Genomic DNA, 17,038 nt, shown 5'->3' on the forward strand with positions numbered 1-17,038 from the left:
ATGGCGGTCGCGCCGCGCTGGCTTCGGCTCTGCGATACGCATGCGCCGGCGGCGCCCAGGGCCGACCGCTTCCCATATGCAGGGCTCGCAACTCCCACCCGCTTCCCCGGGCCTGCTTCTCACCAGGGCCGCGCTGACCCCGGGGGCCCGGACCTCCCGCTCCCGGCACTCGCAGAACTGCGCCTTCCGAGAGGGCCGAGGACCCCTCATAGCCCCTGCCAATCAGAAGCTCCCGCGTGAGTCGCTGCTCGGTCCCCTAGGTGACCACACAAGCCGTCGCTCTCCTCAGTCCTGAAATACCGGCCCCCTCCCAAATTTTATATTGACGAAACTAAAAATACAATAATAATGATTGAATATATATAATACAGGTCCACTGATGAGACTAATGGAATTCTTTTAAGGGGATAACATTTTGCTTAATTGGGATTCACCAAAATAGGTTGCAAATGTTCATCTGTCAGTGCTAGCATTCAATGGGGAAAAGGAGAGCCTTTTCAACAAATAGTGTTGGAACAACTGGATATGCACATGCAAAAGAATAAAATTGGACCCTAGCCTTACACCACATACAAAAAGTAATTCAGGGGCTTCCCTGGTGGCGCAGTGGTTGAGAGTCCGCCTGCCGATGCAGGGGACACGGGTTCGTGCCCCGGTCCGGAAATATCCCACATGCTGCGGAGCGGCTGGGCCCGTGAGCCATGGCCGCTGAGCCTGCCCGTCCGGAGCCTGTGCCCCGCAGCGGGAGAGGCCACAACAGTGAGAGGCCCGCGTACCGCAAAAAAAAAAAAAAGTAACTCGAAATGGATCAAAAAACCTAAACGTGAGAAGTAAAATTATAAAACTCTTAGAAGAAAACATAGGAAAGAAGCTTCATGATGTTGTTCTTGGCAATTATTTCTTGTATATGACCTCAAAAGCACAGGCAACAAAAGAAAAAAATGGATAAATTGGACTTCAATATTTAACACTTTTGTACATCAAAGAACAGTAGTAATAGACTGAAAAGACAATCCACAAAATGGGAGAAAATATTTGCAAATCATATATCTGATAAGGGATTAATATCCAGAATGTATAAAAAACTACTCTAAGTCAACAACAAATAAACAGGTAACCAGATTTTAAAATGAGCAAAGGACTTGAATAGGCAATTCTTCAAACAAGGCATGCAAATGACCAAAAAGCACATGAAAAGATGTTCAGCATCACTTATCATTAGGGAAATACAAGTCAAAACCACAATGAGATACCAAGTCACACCCACTAGGATGGCTACTATGAAAAAACAGTTAAGTACAAGTGTTGGCAATGATGTGGAGTAATTGGAACTCTTGTGCGTTACTGGTGGGAATGTAAAATGGTACAGCTGCTGTGGAAAAGAGTTTGGCAATTTTTCAAAAGATTAAACATAGAATTACAATATGATCCAGCAATTCCATTTCTGGGTAGATAACACCAAAAGACTTGAAAACAGGATCTCAAAGAGATATTTGCATCCCCATGTGTGTTACAGCATTATTCACAATAGCCAAAAAGTGGAAGAAACCTAGTGTTTGTTGACTGATGAATGAATAAGCAAAATATGATATGTGTATACATACTATAGAGTATCATTCAGCCTTGAAAAGGAAGGAAATTCTGAAACATGCTACATGAATGAATGTTGAAGACATTATGCAAAGTGTAATAATTCAGTCACAAAAGGTCAAATGCTACTCAGCCATTAAAAAGAATGAAATAGGGCTTCCCCGGTGGCGCAGTGGTTGAGAGTCCGCCTGCTGATGCAGGGGACACGGGTTCGTGCCCCGGTCCGGGAAGATCCCACATGCCGTGGAGCGGGTAGGCCCGTGAGCCACGGCCGCTGGGCCATCAGAGAAAGAGAAATATCGTATGATATCCCTTATATGTGGAATCTAAAAAGAAATGACACAAATGAACATATTTACAAAACAGAAACAGACTCACAGACTTAGAGAAAAAGCTTATGGTTACCAGGGGGGAAGGATAGGTGGAAGGGATAGTCAGGGAGTTTGGGATCAACATGTACACACTGCTATATTTAAGATGGATAACTAACGAGGACCTACTGTACAGCACAGGGAACACTGCTCAATGTTATGTGGCAGCCTGGATGGGAGGGGGGTTGGGGGAAGAATGGATACATGCATATGTATGGTTGAGTCCCTTTGCTGTGCACCTGAAACTATTACAACATTGTTAACCAGCTATACTCCAATATAAAATAAAAAGTTAAAAAACAAAGGTCAAATACTGTATGATTCCACTTATATGAGGTACCTAGAGTAGTTAAATTTGGACATTGACAGACATTACAATTGTTGCCAGGGGCTGAAGGTGGAATGGAGATGTCTAGTTACTGTTTAATGAGTACAAAATGTCAATTTGAGAAGATGAAAAGACTTCTGGAGATGATGGCTGCACAACAAAGTGAATATACTGAACGCCACTGAACTTCAAATGGTAAGTTTTATGTTACGTATTTTTTAATACCATAAAAAGAGAAAAAAGACAGTTGGATCCTTATATCTGTTTCTACATTTAATCTTTTGAAATATGTTGTTTTGGTTGATGTTTCTGAAGAAAATCTGGCTTCATATAGATACATAGTTGGAAAAAAGAATCCTTTAATAAGTCTTCTCTTGTAATTGTGAATATTCTTCTTTGATACCCCACCAAAACTTGATGAGATTAGTTGCAATGTAGAATCTGAAACCATATTCATATACTTTTGGTTTTTTACACCACAATCTGTTAGTCTGTCTCACTCTCCAAATGGATCTTGAACTCATGTATGACTTTGTAATGTCACACACTGGCCATTTGGAAAATATCTGTTTACTGAGTTACCTAACTCAGTGGGTCCTAAATGGGTATGATTTTACCCTCTAGGAAATATTTGGCAATGTCTAGAAATATTTGGCAATATGTGACAATGGTTGTCACACGCTGGGGTTGCTACTGACATCTACTGGGTAGAAGCCAGAGATACTGCTAAACATTTTAACAGTGCATAACAAAGGATTATATAGCTCCAAATGTCAATAGTGCTGAGGTTGGAAAACCCTAGTTTATTTAATGCTGATATATTTCATTATGCAATATAAAAATTTGTGTTTGTTAATATCATCACTAATCTTTTTGGGAAAGTTTGTAAGTATTAGGAAGTTGTCAAGATAGTGGATACAAGTTCTCCAAAAACTTTAAAGTTCAAATTTTATCATTTACAACATATATTTTCAGTTATTTTCCTTCATTCTATAAAGCACACTTCATTCATTTTCAAGAAACTGTCTTAGGAATAACCAAGTCTAAAAAACTAGTATTTGTCAGTTGTTTTTGCAGTTGAAATTGGTGTTCCATAAAATAAGGAGTTACTATTTCTCACAATCACATAACTTGTTTTCGCACTTGTATACGGTATAAATGCTTTATGGTACTCACTACCTTGATTAAAGTAGCAGCAGTTTTAGCCACCATTGCTTTTGACCCATCAGTGCAAATGTCAACAGAGTGGAAAAAGCAAATTACCTTAGTATTATTAGAAAAAAAAGTTGACCATACGGGCCCCCTGAAAGAGAGTCAGGGATCCCCAGGGGCCCAGGGACCATACTTTGTAAACTTCTACTCTAGATTTATGTGAAAGAAGTAAACCCCTATTTGTTTAAGGCACCATTAATTAGGTTTTAAAAAATAACTTGAATCTTTAGTTTTCAAACCGTCTTCTGCAGACTTGCCAAAAAGTCAGCAGTTACACAGAGATACTCTTACTTTTTAAAAATTCCTCTTTTTTTCAAGTTACTGAGATATAATTGACAAATAGAAGTTGTATATATTTAAGGTGCATAATGTGATGTTTTGATAGACATATACATTGTGAAATGATTACCACAATCAAGCTAACATATCCATCACCTCACATAGTTACCACTGTGTGCGTGTGTGTGCGTGTGCATGTGTGTGTGTGTGTGTGTGTGTTGGGGGGAGGAGAATGCTTAAGATCTACTCTTAGCAAATTTCAAGTATAAAATACAGTATTGTTAATTATAGACACCATGCTGTACATTAGATCTCTAGAATTTTTTCATCTGTATAACTGAAACACAAGACTCTTAAATTTATAGTAATTTACTTCAAATTCTGAGGTAGGATAAGTATAAGAAGTTAAGAAATAACCCTTTTTCAGTGGTTTCAGTGTTCACTGTTGGATTGCAATTAAAGCTCGGAAATCACTGCGATACCCACCATTATTGTTCTACTAACTAATATAGAACCTTCATATATACTAGACTAGAGTAAACCATACCATAGAACAAAACACTACCTGTAGTAGAAAACACTATTTACCATTAGGGAAAAAATGAGGTAAATCTATATACTAAAGTGGAATAATCCTCAGGATATATCAAGTGAAAAGACCATGGTACAGAGCCATTCTTTAATTCTGTTTGCTTTTCTCTTTGCTATGCTTATATATAAAATTTCCCTTTAAAACATGCCTCATAGTCTCAGTATCTTTGTGTTATACTCAAAAGTAGGATAGCATGTCCTTCTCAGGCAGTGTTGCTTAGAAATCAGCACAGCTTGCTCTCTTGTACCTCTCCTCCCTTGTTCCAAACTGTTGCAAACACAGTGAATATTTGGTCCAGAACTGGGGACAGTAGAAAGAACACCAGTGTTGGAGTCAGTTCAGACCTGTGTCTGCCGCATAGCTGAAATCTCGAGCAAGTAAGTTACTTAATTTTTTTGATTCTGAATTTTCTCTTTTAGCGTATGGCAATGAAAATATATGTATTTCATATCTATTATGAGAACTAAAGGAGATAGAGCACATCAGCACTCAGCACAATGCTTCATAAATGACAACTATCATTAATTTAGTTCCTCATCTAAGGGAGTCGTTTAGAGTTTTAGAAGCTCTGCTTTCGCAATTCTCCTTCAATAAGTACACTCTAACACCTCAGCCTCCCCTGATAAGCTACTCTGGAAAGTTAAGTAATTATAAGTGTCTTCCTGGTTCTTTTAGCACTTTTTAAGAAGGAAGGGGGGTGATATAGGAGTACAGGATTAAGAGCCACAAACAACTACCTATAAAATAAATAAGCAGCAGAGATATATTGTACAGCACAGGGAAATATAGACATTATTTTGTAATAACTTTAAATGGAGTATAATTTATAAAAATATTGAATCACTGAAAGCAATATACTATTAGTTGTACACCTAAAACTAATATACTATTGTAAATCAAGTATACTTCACTAAAGAAAAAGTGAAAAAGAAAAGCAAAATTCCCTTTTTCCGTTTCTCAAGCCCAGAGAGTTCTTTAAAGAAGAACAATACTCTTTGTCCTTTTGATTTCAAAAGGGAGTTTACCTTTCTTTAGATGCTTTTCATATGTTTATGATTAAATGTATTACTGTACATTATAAGTTGAGTATTATTTATTATATAGAAGCCTGTCTAGCAAAGCAGCCACAATTGAAAACAGGTTAACAGTGTGGACTGAAAGCCAAAACCAGGGATAATGTCTATACTAGGCTCCCTTATTGATCTAAATTATATTGTAGGAAAGTAGCCTTTTAAAGTAATCTTTTAAAGGTTTTTGTTTCTTTATTTTCAGCTCCTTCAGTCTGACATGGCAGAAAAACCAATGCGTATGTCCACACAAATACCCGATGATGAAGATAGAGTTGAGTATATCTTTCAAAGAGAATTCTCCTTTTTGTCCTTAACAAAATTGTGTAGCTTCAAAATATTGACTCAGTAAACTGATATAGACCTAGATGGTAAAGGCTTATGTTTGTTATGTTTGGACATGAATTAACTTTTATACTGATTGGAGTTAAATATCAATGATCGTTTAAATAACTGATGCATGTTTCTTGCATCTGCAGACATTTTTAGTAGTACAAAAGACTATTCCTATTTAACACCAAAGAATAACAAATGAAAATTCCAGAACCGCCCAGTAGGTGAGGAGAATAATGCTACTTTGATGTATATGTTTGTGGACCTTTAGATACTGATAATAAAAAACTTTTAAATGAAGTTATTTTAGGAAGTGGCTGGGTGGCTGCTTTTTTATTACTTTACTGAGTGGGAGATTGAACCAAGTTCCATTTTAAGACGCGTCTCTGTACTAGGGAAAACATAGTAATTCACATAAAATTTTACCCTAAAAGAGAGAGTAGCATATCTGAATGGGTGAAAACTGAGTTTTAGAACTATTTTTGACCAAAATAGATACATGAACAGATACATGAATATTGAGCTATGTTAAGTAGTGTTTGTTTATGACTTAATAACTAATGGCTCTCTTTTCGGTGTTTTCCTCCAATCATGCATGGTTTTCTGTATCTTCGTTTGAACCATCAAACGATCATATTTTTTCTCTTCTCTTTCTCAGTTACTTTTCTGAAGTGAATGGTTTATTCCACCTTTATTTTTCTATCAGCCACACTTTAAAAATCACATTTGATCCAACTTTCATCTTCGTTGCTTTTCTGAAACTATTACTGACCCTTTCAAGTCGGGTCCCCACAAGGGTCCTCCTGCCTGGGGTCACTCGTGCCAGTGGAGTGAGACTGAGTGTGGCTCAGAAGCAAAGGAAAGTTTAGTCTTTGATTAAAGAATGGAGAGGTGTGAGCTCAAGCTCTAAAGTACACACTCTGCGGACAGGCTGTGGGCAGGCTGCTTCGTAGGGTTCCAGTCTGCGGAGGGAGGGGCGGAGTTCTCGTGGGTGCTCACGGCACCCCACCTCTATCTTGAGTTGAAGTGTTGCTCGCAGGGCTTCTCCACACGGTATGCCAAGTTGGGGTGTTGGGCCCATCGGCTCTGTGCTGGGAACTTTAATCCGAGGTGTTAGGTGCAGGCCTCTGCACACGGCCCCCTGTAGGCAAGTGAAACTAGACTTAGCGCGAAAGAAAAGTTTACAACTTATCTTATTGTTACCGACCCTTTTGAGTCGGGGTCCAACAAGAGTCCTCCTGCCTGGTGTTATTGGAGCCAATAGAATGAGAGCCAGTTTGGTTCAGAAGCAAAGGAAAGGTTTATTCTTTGATCAAAGAATGGAGAGGTGTGAGCTCTCGCTCTAGAGTCCTCGCTCTCCTGAACAAGCTGTTTACGGGCTTGCTTTATAGGGTTCTTGTCAGCGGAGTGGGGCGGCGTTCTTGGAGGGCGACCGCAGTGCCGGGTGCAGCAGCATCTCTGCACACGGTTCACCGTCATCATCTTGAATCGAGGTGTCATGCACAGCGCTTCTCCATATGGAGCACCAAGTTGGGGTGTCGAGTGCAGCGGTTCTTTTTGTTGTTGTTAATTAATTTATTTATTTTTGGCTGCGTTGGGTCTTGATTGCTGCGCACAGGCTTTCTCTAAGTTGCAGTGAGCGGGGGCTACTCTTGGCACGTCGGCCCGGTAGTTGTGGCTTGTGGGCTCTAGAGCGCAGGCTCAGTAGTTATGGCACATGGCCTTAGTTGCTCCGTGGCATGTGGGATCTTCCCAGACCAGAGCTTGAACCCATGTCCCCTGAATTGGCACGTGGATTCTTAACCACTGTGCCACCAGGGAAGTCCTGAGTGCAGTGGTTCTGAGCTGGGAACTCTAATCCCACACGTTAGGTGTAGGGGCTCTGCGCGTGGCCCCCCTTAAGGCAAGTGAGATTAGACTAAGCACAAAAGAAGAGGTTAGACCTTATCCGATCACCTAGATTCCATCATATTTTTCCCAGGGACCCCAGTGGGCTTTGCTGGTGACAAAACTACTGTCAGAGTCCTATCTCAGTGACTAAACCACTGACTTATGCCCATCCCATATTACCTTTGGGCCCTCTGATGCATTAAATCACGGTGAATGCTCCTCTGTTTACATGACATTAAAATCATAAAATTTTAGAATAGGTGGATCCCAAAGGCCAATTAGTCGAACTTTAATCTGATATATAAATGCTTGCTACAAACCATTTAGCAAGTAGTCTTCCAAACTTTTTTTGAACCTTTACAACTGGCAACTTAATTTATTCTCCTTTTTGAAATTAAAAATAACATTATTAAAAGAAAATTTCAAACAATAAGAAAGAGATAACAGGCCTCTCAACCTAGCTCTTTACAGGGAATAACTAATCTAATCTTTGAACAACTTTTCATATCAGCCCATACTGATCAACCTAATTCTTTTTAATAGCTCTGTTCTTTTTTTTTTTTTACATCTTTATTGGAGTATAATTGCTTTACAATGTTGTGTTAGTTTCTGCTGTATAATAAAGTGAATCAGTTATACATATACATATATCCCCATATCCCCTCCTGCTTGCACCTCCCTCTCACCCTCCCTATCCCACCCCTCTCGGTGGTCACAAAGCACCAAGCTGATCTCCCTGTGCTGTGCGGCTGCTTTCCCACTAGCTATCTATTTTACGTTTGGTAGTGTATATATGTCCATGCCACTCTCTCACTTCATTCCAGTTGACCCTTCCCCCTCCCCGTGTCCTCAAGTCCATTCTCTACGTCTGCATCTTTATTCCTGTCCTGTCCCTAGGTTCATCAGGACCTTTTTTTTTTTTAGATTCCATATATAGGTATTAGCATACGGTATTTATTTTTCTCTTTCTGACTTACTTCACTCTGTATGACATACTCTAGGTCCATCCTCCTCACTGCCAATAACTCAATTTCATTTCTTTTTATGGCTGAGTAATATTCCATTGTATATATGTGTCACATCTTCTTTATCCATTCATCTGTTGATGGACACTTAGGTTGCTTCCATGTCCTGGCTATTGTAAATAGAGCTGCAATGAACATTGTGGTACATGACTCTTTTTGAATTATGGTTTTCTCAGGGTATATGCCCAGTAGTGGGATTGCTGGGTCATATGGTAGTTCTATTTTTCGTTTTTTTTTTTAATTTTTATTTTATTAATTTTTTATACAGCAGGTTCTTATTAGTTGTCTATTTCATACATCTTAGTATATACATGTAAATCCCAATCTCCCAATTCATCACACCCCCACCCCCACCCCACCACTTTCCCCCCTTAGTATCCATACGTTTATTCTCTATATCTGTGTCTCAATTTCTGCCCTGCAAACCAGTTCATCTGTACCATTTTTCTAGGTTCCACATATATGCGTTAATATATGATATTTGTTTTTCTCTTTCTGACTTACTTCACTCTGTATGACAGTCTCTAGATCCAACCACGTCTCTACAAATGACCCAATTTCATTCCTTTTTATGGCTGAGTAATATTCCATTGTATATATGTACCACATCTTCTTTATCCATTCATCTGTCGATAGGCATGTGTCTTTTTGAATTATGCATGTGTCTTTTTGAATTATGGTTTTCTCTGGGTATATGCCCAGTAGTGGGATTGCTGGGTCATATGTCATTCTATTTTTAGTTTTTTTAAGGAACCTCCATACTGTTCTCCATAGTGGCTGTATCAGTTTACATTCCCACCAACAGAACACTCATTTTTATAAGGAAAGGGGCTTCACAACTCATCTTCTGGCTCTAGTTTCCTCTCCAGGCCACTGTCATGCTAGTGCCTTATTCATCTTTTTGAAATGCTTCTTCCTTCTACTATTCTCTGGCTCTCTGGCTCTAGCCACTGCCCATTACCATTTAGATAAAATCCATATTCCTTAACCTCATATTTAAAACTCTCTATTGTTGGGGTCCTTTTTTTGCCTCTTGTTCATAATACCTCCCTCCTTCATACAAATCTTATCCTGTCTTCAAGAGCCAATCTGCCATCTTCTAAAATTATTTTTAACTACTCTATGCCACAGTCATCTATCCTTCTTCCAAATTCCTATATTATTTTTTGACTTTTCTGTAATTTTGGTACTTAGTATGATATTAATAGATATTTTAACTTTTTCTTCATGGCTTTTATTCTATTGAAATTGTAAGCTCTTCATAAATAAGACTCTTTGACTTATAGAACATCAGAGTGTGAAAGAATTTTAAGCTCTCCTGATCAAATGTTCTCATTTCACAGAAGAGAAAACAGGCACCAGTGACTGTCCCAAAGTCTCACAACGACTAGTGACTTTTCTTATTCAGCTACCTTTCCCCATACTACTGGGAAAAAAAGTTCAGTGAATACAGGGTAAACATCAGGGCTTGTCAGAGCTTGTAGAGTCCTTTTATAAATTTACAGACTATAACTTTATGTACAGTATCCCATTTGCTAGATGTAGTCTGTGTGTCCTTGATATCATGAGGGATTAAAATAATGTATGATTTGCATTTCAGTTTCATGTGAATGCATGTGAAATAATCCTTTTAATAGTAGGTTCATATATTTTTATATCTCTATCTTGTTTATTCTTAATTTGCTTTATTTGTGCTTTGTTTGTGGATGATGCAAAGTTGAATTCAAGAACGAGACTTGAAAGATCACAAATTCCAAATTAGTAGAATCTGAAATATTTAAGTTCTCTACATAGATTATTTTGGAATTTTATAAAAGTAAATATTATAAGAAAGAACTTTTGGCCCGTCAGAAGACATTTGTTAAGTAATAGTGATGATTCTATGGAAACCCCTGCTTGTTCTATCGATATTTGCTCTGTGGGTGAAAACTCAGTGTTCATGAGGCCAAGGTTTCTGGTCTGTTCCTGATAAGAAAATGGGCTATATTTTGTTCTATGGACACACAAAGCACTTTGATCTGGTACCTCCCTAAGCTACAGTTTTTAAAATGAGAGAAGCCTGCCACAAGGGAGTCTAGGACAGAGAGGACAGTAGAGTGTCCAAATCTTTTATTGTTACATATAATCTTCAGATTATATGGGTCAGAATGTTCTCTTTTGAGTAGAGAAGTCAAAATCTACCACCATATATAAACGCTGTCTTCTAAGAGCACAAGTAGTTACAAATTGAAAATTTTTGTTATTTCTTATTTGATTGTATTTTCAGTTTAGTATTACTAAATACACTCTCTTTAAATATAAAATCCCCATGGAATTTTTACTAATTAATTCTGGGTTGATTCCTGGATTCTTGGTTGAGACCAGATAGGACCCGGGTAGGCTCCTATCCCTACCATTCACTCTTCATTTAGCATGCACTAATTCAACCAAAAGCTATTGAAAGCCTACTGTGAGCTGGGAGTTAATGATATAAAATGAATAAAATTCTATCTCAAAGAGCTCAAAGTGTATTGAACTCTGTCTTTGGGTAAATCATGTAAACTGTTTGGATCTTAATCTCTTATTTTAACATAAGAGGATTAAATGAATTCTAATACTAATCACAGTGAAACTATTAATACAAATGTTTCCTTATATCATTGTGTCTATAATATTATAATGCTTATGGAAAAAGAAATAGCATAATTTAATTTCTATGCAAAGAGTGTTTTTAAAAAAATCTTTGAAGCATATTCTTATTTAGGACTACCAACTCTATGTTTTCTTCGTTAAAAATTTTTTAAAAATAATTTCATATTTTTGACCACACTATTCAAAATAGTTATGCTAAAAACATGATATAGTAAACCTATTTTACTCTTACTACTGAACTCAATTAAAAGTCCCATAGCAGGGTGATTCAGGAAGGGGTAGGCATGTAGAAAGGAACATGAAATTGTAATATGAAGAACAGCAATCTCATAGTTAATTTTGATGCTCAAATATGCAACATTTGGCCAGTAGGTGCCATTTAAACAGATTCTCCTGTGCTTTTAAAATTGCATTTGAATATATATGAGGTGAAAGAACATCTTAATATTAATGGTTTTTTCAATGTGTAAACATGATATATATTTCCATTTATTTAGTTCAATCTTAATCGCTCTTATCATTCTTTTGTAGTTTTCAGTGTAAATGTCTTGCATATCATTATGATACTTGATATTATTTCTATCATTTTGAATTAATCAAGACTTGTCTTGTGGCTTAATATATGATCTACCTTAGAAAATATTTTGTGTGCACCTGAGAAAAATGTGTAGTAGGCAGCTGTTAGATGGAACTTTCTGTATATGCCTAGTAGGTCCATTCAGTCTATTGCATTGTTCAAGTCTGCTGTTTCCTTATTGGTTCTCCATCTGGATGATGTATCCATTGTTGAGAGTGGGGTATTCAAGTCCCCAGCTACTATTGCATTGCTATTTCTTTCTCCTTTTAGTTCTGCTCGTATTTGCTTTACATATTTAGGTACTGAGTGCATATTTATAATAAATACATCTTCTTGATAGGTTGTCCTCTTTATAATTATAACTTAGTCTATCTTGTCTGAAATAGGTATAGCTGCCTTTGCTTTATTTTGGTAACCATTTGCTTGAAATATCTTTCTCCATCCCTTTACTCTCAGTCTGTTGTGTTCTTAAAGTTATTCTCATGTAGGCAGCATATCATTTGATTTTTTAAAATCCATTCAATCTTCTGTGACCTTTTATTGGAGAATTAATTCACTTACCTTTAAAACAATTATCAATAGGTAAGGACTTACTACTGCCATTTTGTTAATTATTTCTGATTGTTTTGTAATTGCTTTGTTCTTGTTATCTTGCTGTCTTCCTTTGTGATTTGATGACTTTTTTTGGTGGTATGCTTTGACTCCTATATCATCATCTTTCATGTATCTAAAATTACCTATCACTTCATCCATTAAACCCATTTTTTCTGTAGATTCTTATACATGTTCATAATAGTTATAGTATTTGTCTGCCAATTCCAATATCCTCATTGTGTGGGTATTTCTATTGATTGTGTTTTTCCTTGGCTATGAGACAGATTTTTTTCTGCTTCTTCAAATCTAGCAATTTTGATTATGCATTGAGCATTGTGGATGGTATTGTAGAAAGTCTGAATTCTATCATTACATTTCTCTAAAGAGTATTGAATTTTGTTTTAGCAGGCAATTAGATCACTGGCAAGTCATTTGGACACTGTTGAGCCATGATACTCTTTGTAAAGATGGGTTTATCTTAGTTACACCCTTTGACTTGGGAGTAACCCTTTGACTCAGAACATAATCCTAAATCCTATAGCAAGTCCTTTTACAAATTTAAATAAAAAGTCCGAAGTGTTTATCTAAAGTGTTGACCAATCTTGTCTAACTTGGAAGAAATGTAAACTCCAAACTCTGTCTCCTCAGGTCTTCCCAGGACCACTGCTGAAATACCAGCTTAGCACTTTTGGAATGCCAACTCTTCTCTCCATTGCCACTGAGCTCTTTGTAGCCATGCCTGCACGTGCAGAGTTAGACTCAGCCAAGTGTTCTAAAGTTTGCAGATTTGGATCTCCCCACTCTGTGGCCTGCTCTTCCAGCATTTCTTTCTCAATATCCCAGTATTTTGGCAGCCCAACTTCTGACCTTAGACTTCCCAGCTCAAGACTGTCATTCTGCTTGAGCTCTGCTTCCCAAGTTTCTCATTTACTGGGGAGTCACTTCAAGGGAATATATGGATAAACCTAGTTTCACCTCTTATGCTAACCTTATTTCCAGCGTGATTTATTCTTGTTTCTGCCTCCTTTTTCCCTCCCAGTGCCTTCAAACAGTCCCTTTTTTTTTTTTTTTGGCCACACCATGCGGCTTGAGGGATCTTAGTTCCCCAACCAGGGATTGAACCCGGGCCACGGCCATGAAAGCCCAGAATCCGAACCACTAGGCCACCAGGGAACTCCCCAAACAGTTGTTTCTAATTGTTGATGTAAGGAAAGGTAAAATGGTATAAGTTACTCTATCACCAAAAGCTAGGAGTGTACACACAATTTCACACCTTACTTTTTTAACTTAATATTTTCATGTATTTTTCAATTTATTAAAGCATTCTTCATAAATATCTTTTAAAATGACTTAAGAATGCCCCAGTGTGTGCGTGAAAAAATATATTATCATTTACTTGGATATTCTATTTCAGGGAGTCATATATTTGGATGTTAGATAGCTACAGTGAACACTTTTATGCATAAAGCATTTGTGAAATTTTCTAGTTGTTTGGGAGAGATTTCTAGGGGTGAGATTAGTGTAGATTGTTAAGCATTCTTTGAATTATTTTTCCACCTTTAAAAAAATAATCAGTTGGTAAATTTATGTATAATATTGTTGGATTTCTAGTTTTCTAGGTTGGTATTATTAACAATTTGATATAACACAAGTTCTCAGAGGGCATATAAGAAATTTGAAGTCAAAGTTTTTAGTTGCTTCTTAAAAAGTTCAAATTAACTTTGATTTCCTTACATATATTAACATATACTGGGTTTCCTGAATATATTACCACACTGAAACGGAGTGAAAGAATGTTGTTTCCTTTTTTTCTATAAAAATAATTTATTATTGTATAGTAACATACTAGGCTTTCTTGTGGTACTTCTGTAATTTCCTATTTTTAAGTTTAGAAACATAGTCTGAGTGTGATCAGAGATAGAGTCACTATTTATAAAAACAATGACAAAAATCTGTGTGTCTGGATAAAGATTTCTCTTCTCACAAATTTACTTCATTTGCGTCTTATCTGAGGTATGATGATCAAATGATAATCAGTTCCATTTCTTTGACATATTATTATAGTCATATTTTCAAATGACATTTTCTATTCTAATTAATATATTTGTATTTGTTTTTTTCTCTAAGCAAAAAGAAGATAATATCCGTTGCTTAACTACGCTTGGTCATTTTGGTTTTGATTGTTTGCCTCAACAACTGGTGAACAAATCTGTTCAACAAGGGTTCTTTTTTAATATTCTCTGTGTGGGTAAGTGCCAAACCCCTCACATGAATTATTTCCTAATTTTCCTAAATGCTCATTTCAACTTATCTTAAGCAGCATAATACTGGTGCTGTTAATTTAAGACTATGTCTTCATGTGTGTATTGGTTTGTATCTTTAGTCATGTTACTTAGACATTTTTTTCTTTAAGTGTTTCAGTGCTTTTCAAAATCTGATATAGCTTTGTGTATATTATCTTTCTATATTATGTAATGATGGAGGGAGTCAAGAGTAGCATGTATACTTTCAAGGATATTCCAGTCTTTAAAGTGTTTGGGACCCTTTAAACCATCCTAGAGGGTCAGGGTGTTACTTCTTCTCAGACATCTTATGCCCCTATGATGTATCTATGTTTATACAGGGGAAACTGGGATTGGAAAATCAACATTGATCAACACACTGTTCAATGCTAATTTGAAAGACAAAAAATCCTCACATTTTTACCCAAATGTTGGACTTAAAATTCAGACATGTGAACTTCAGGAAAGCAATATTCAATTGAACTTAACTGTTGTGAAAACAGTGGGGTATGGTGATCAAATAAACAAGGAAGGCAGGTGAGTGGTTTTTTATTTTAATTTAAAAATTATTCTTATTTCAAGGAACTTACTTTCTTTCTCCATGTATTAAAAAGTAAGAGTCTTCTACGGGCTTCCCTGGTGGCGCGGTGGTTGAGAGTCTGCCTGCCGATGCAGGGGACACGGGCTCGTGACCCAGTCCGGGAAGATCCCACATGCCGCGGAGCAGCTGGGCCCGTGAGCCACGGCCGCTGAGCCTACGCGACCGGAGCCTGTGCTCCGCAACGGGAGAGGCCACAACAGCTAGAGGCCCGCGTACCGCAAAAAAAAAAAAAAAAGTAATAGTTTTCTAGAATATATATATATATGTATATATACATGTACATATATATATATATAACTGAGTCACTTTGCTGTACAGTAGAAGTTAACACAACATTGTAAATCAACTATATTTCAATTAAAAAATAATAAAATGGCTCTATTGTAATAGATGGCATGCAGTTGGATCTTTTTTACAGCCACCCCTGCTTTATTTTCATTTCCACTTTCATGGTATATCTTTTTCTATTTCTTTACTTTGGGCCTATGTGTGTCCTTAATGCTGAATGAGTCTCTTGTCAGCAGCAGATGGTTGGGTTTTATTTATTTATTTAGTTTGTTTGTTTTTTTTACGGTATGCAGGCCTCTCACTGTTGTGGCCTCTTCCATTGCGGAGCACAGGCTCCGGTTGCGCAGGCTCAGCGGCCATGGATCATGGGCCCAGCCGCTCCACGACATGTGGGATCTTCCCAGACCGGGGCACGAACCCGTGTCCCCTGCATCGGCAGGAGGACTCTCAACCACTGCACCACCAGGGAAGCCCCGGGTTTTATTTTTTTAATCCATCTAGCCAACTGTGCCTTTTGATTACTGAGTTCAACTCATTTATATTTAGAATAATTATTGAGATGTAAGGACTTACTACTGCCATCTTATTAATTGTGTTCTGGTTGTTTCATAGTTCCATTATTTAGTTTTTTTCTCTGTTTCTTTCTGTCTTTGTAAATTGGTGATTTTTTGTGCTGGTATGTTCTGATTTCCCTTTCTTTATCTTTTGTGAATCTACTCTAGGTTTTTGCTTTGTGGTTGTCATGAAACTTACATAAAACATCTTACAGATAAAACTGATAGGTGGTTTACTTTGATCGCATAAGAAAATTCACCCTTTTGCTCCCCATTTTATATTTTGAGGTCACAAATTTACCTTTTTATATTGTATATTCTTTAACAAATTACAGTACTATAGTTATTTTTAATACTTTTGTCCTTAACCATTATACTCTAGTTAAGTTGTTAACATGCTATCTTATCACAGATTAGATTTTTCTAAATCTGTATATTTGCCTTTACCAGTGTGTTATATATTTTTGTACGTCTTCATGTTCTAATTAGTGTCTTTTTGCTTCTGTCTGAAGAATTTCTTAAAGATTTTCTTGCAAGGCAGATCTAGTACTGCTGAACTATCTCAGCTTTTTTGTTGTTTGGGAAAGTCTTATTTCTCCTTCATTTCTGAAGAATAACTTTGCCAAACAGAGTATTCTTGGCTGGCAATTTTTATATTTTGTTATTTTTCTCTCTCCTGGCCTGTAGGTCTTTGCTGAGAAATCTGCTGATAGCCTAATGGGGGTTTCTTTATAGGTTACACTTCTTTTTTCTCTTGCTGCTGTTAGGAGTCTCTATTTGTCTTTGATTTTTTTTTTTTTTTTTTTTTTTTGGTACTCTTTCTT

General features: G+C 37.1%; 1 protein-coding gene across 1 annotated transcript in view; it reads left to right on the forward strand.

Annotated features, from left to right (window-relative positions):
* Nucleotides 1–2,429: 2,429 nt before the first annotated feature.
* The window catches only part of SEPTIN14 (septin 14), a 41,206-nt gene continuing 26,597 nt past the window's right edge, over nucleotides 2,430–17,038 (forward strand). Inside the window, exons 1-4 of the mRNA XM_024744443.1 lie at nucleotides 2,430–2,484; nucleotides 5,645–5,713; nucleotides 14,617–14,737; nucleotides 15,113–15,308. Of these exons, the coding sequence (XP_024600211.1) occupies nucleotides 2,482–2,484; nucleotides 5,645–5,713; nucleotides 14,617–14,737; nucleotides 15,113–15,308 (389 nt within the window). The 5' untranslated portion in view covers nucleotides 2,430–2,481. The remainder of the gene's footprint in view (nucleotides 2,485–5,644; nucleotides 5,714–14,616; nucleotides 14,738–15,112; nucleotides 15,309–17,038) is intronic.

The sequence above is a fragment of the Neophocaena asiaeorientalis genome, unplaced genomic scaffold (assembly GCF_003031525.2).
Source record: "Neophocaena asiaeorientalis asiaeorientalis breed wild unplaced genomic scaffold, Neophocaena_asiaeorientalis_V1.1 scaffold91, whole genome shotgun sequence".
In the NCBI taxonomy this organism is placed as follows: Eukaryota; Metazoa; Chordata; class Mammalia; order Artiodactyla; family Phocoenidae; genus Neophocaena; species Neophocaena asiaeorientalis.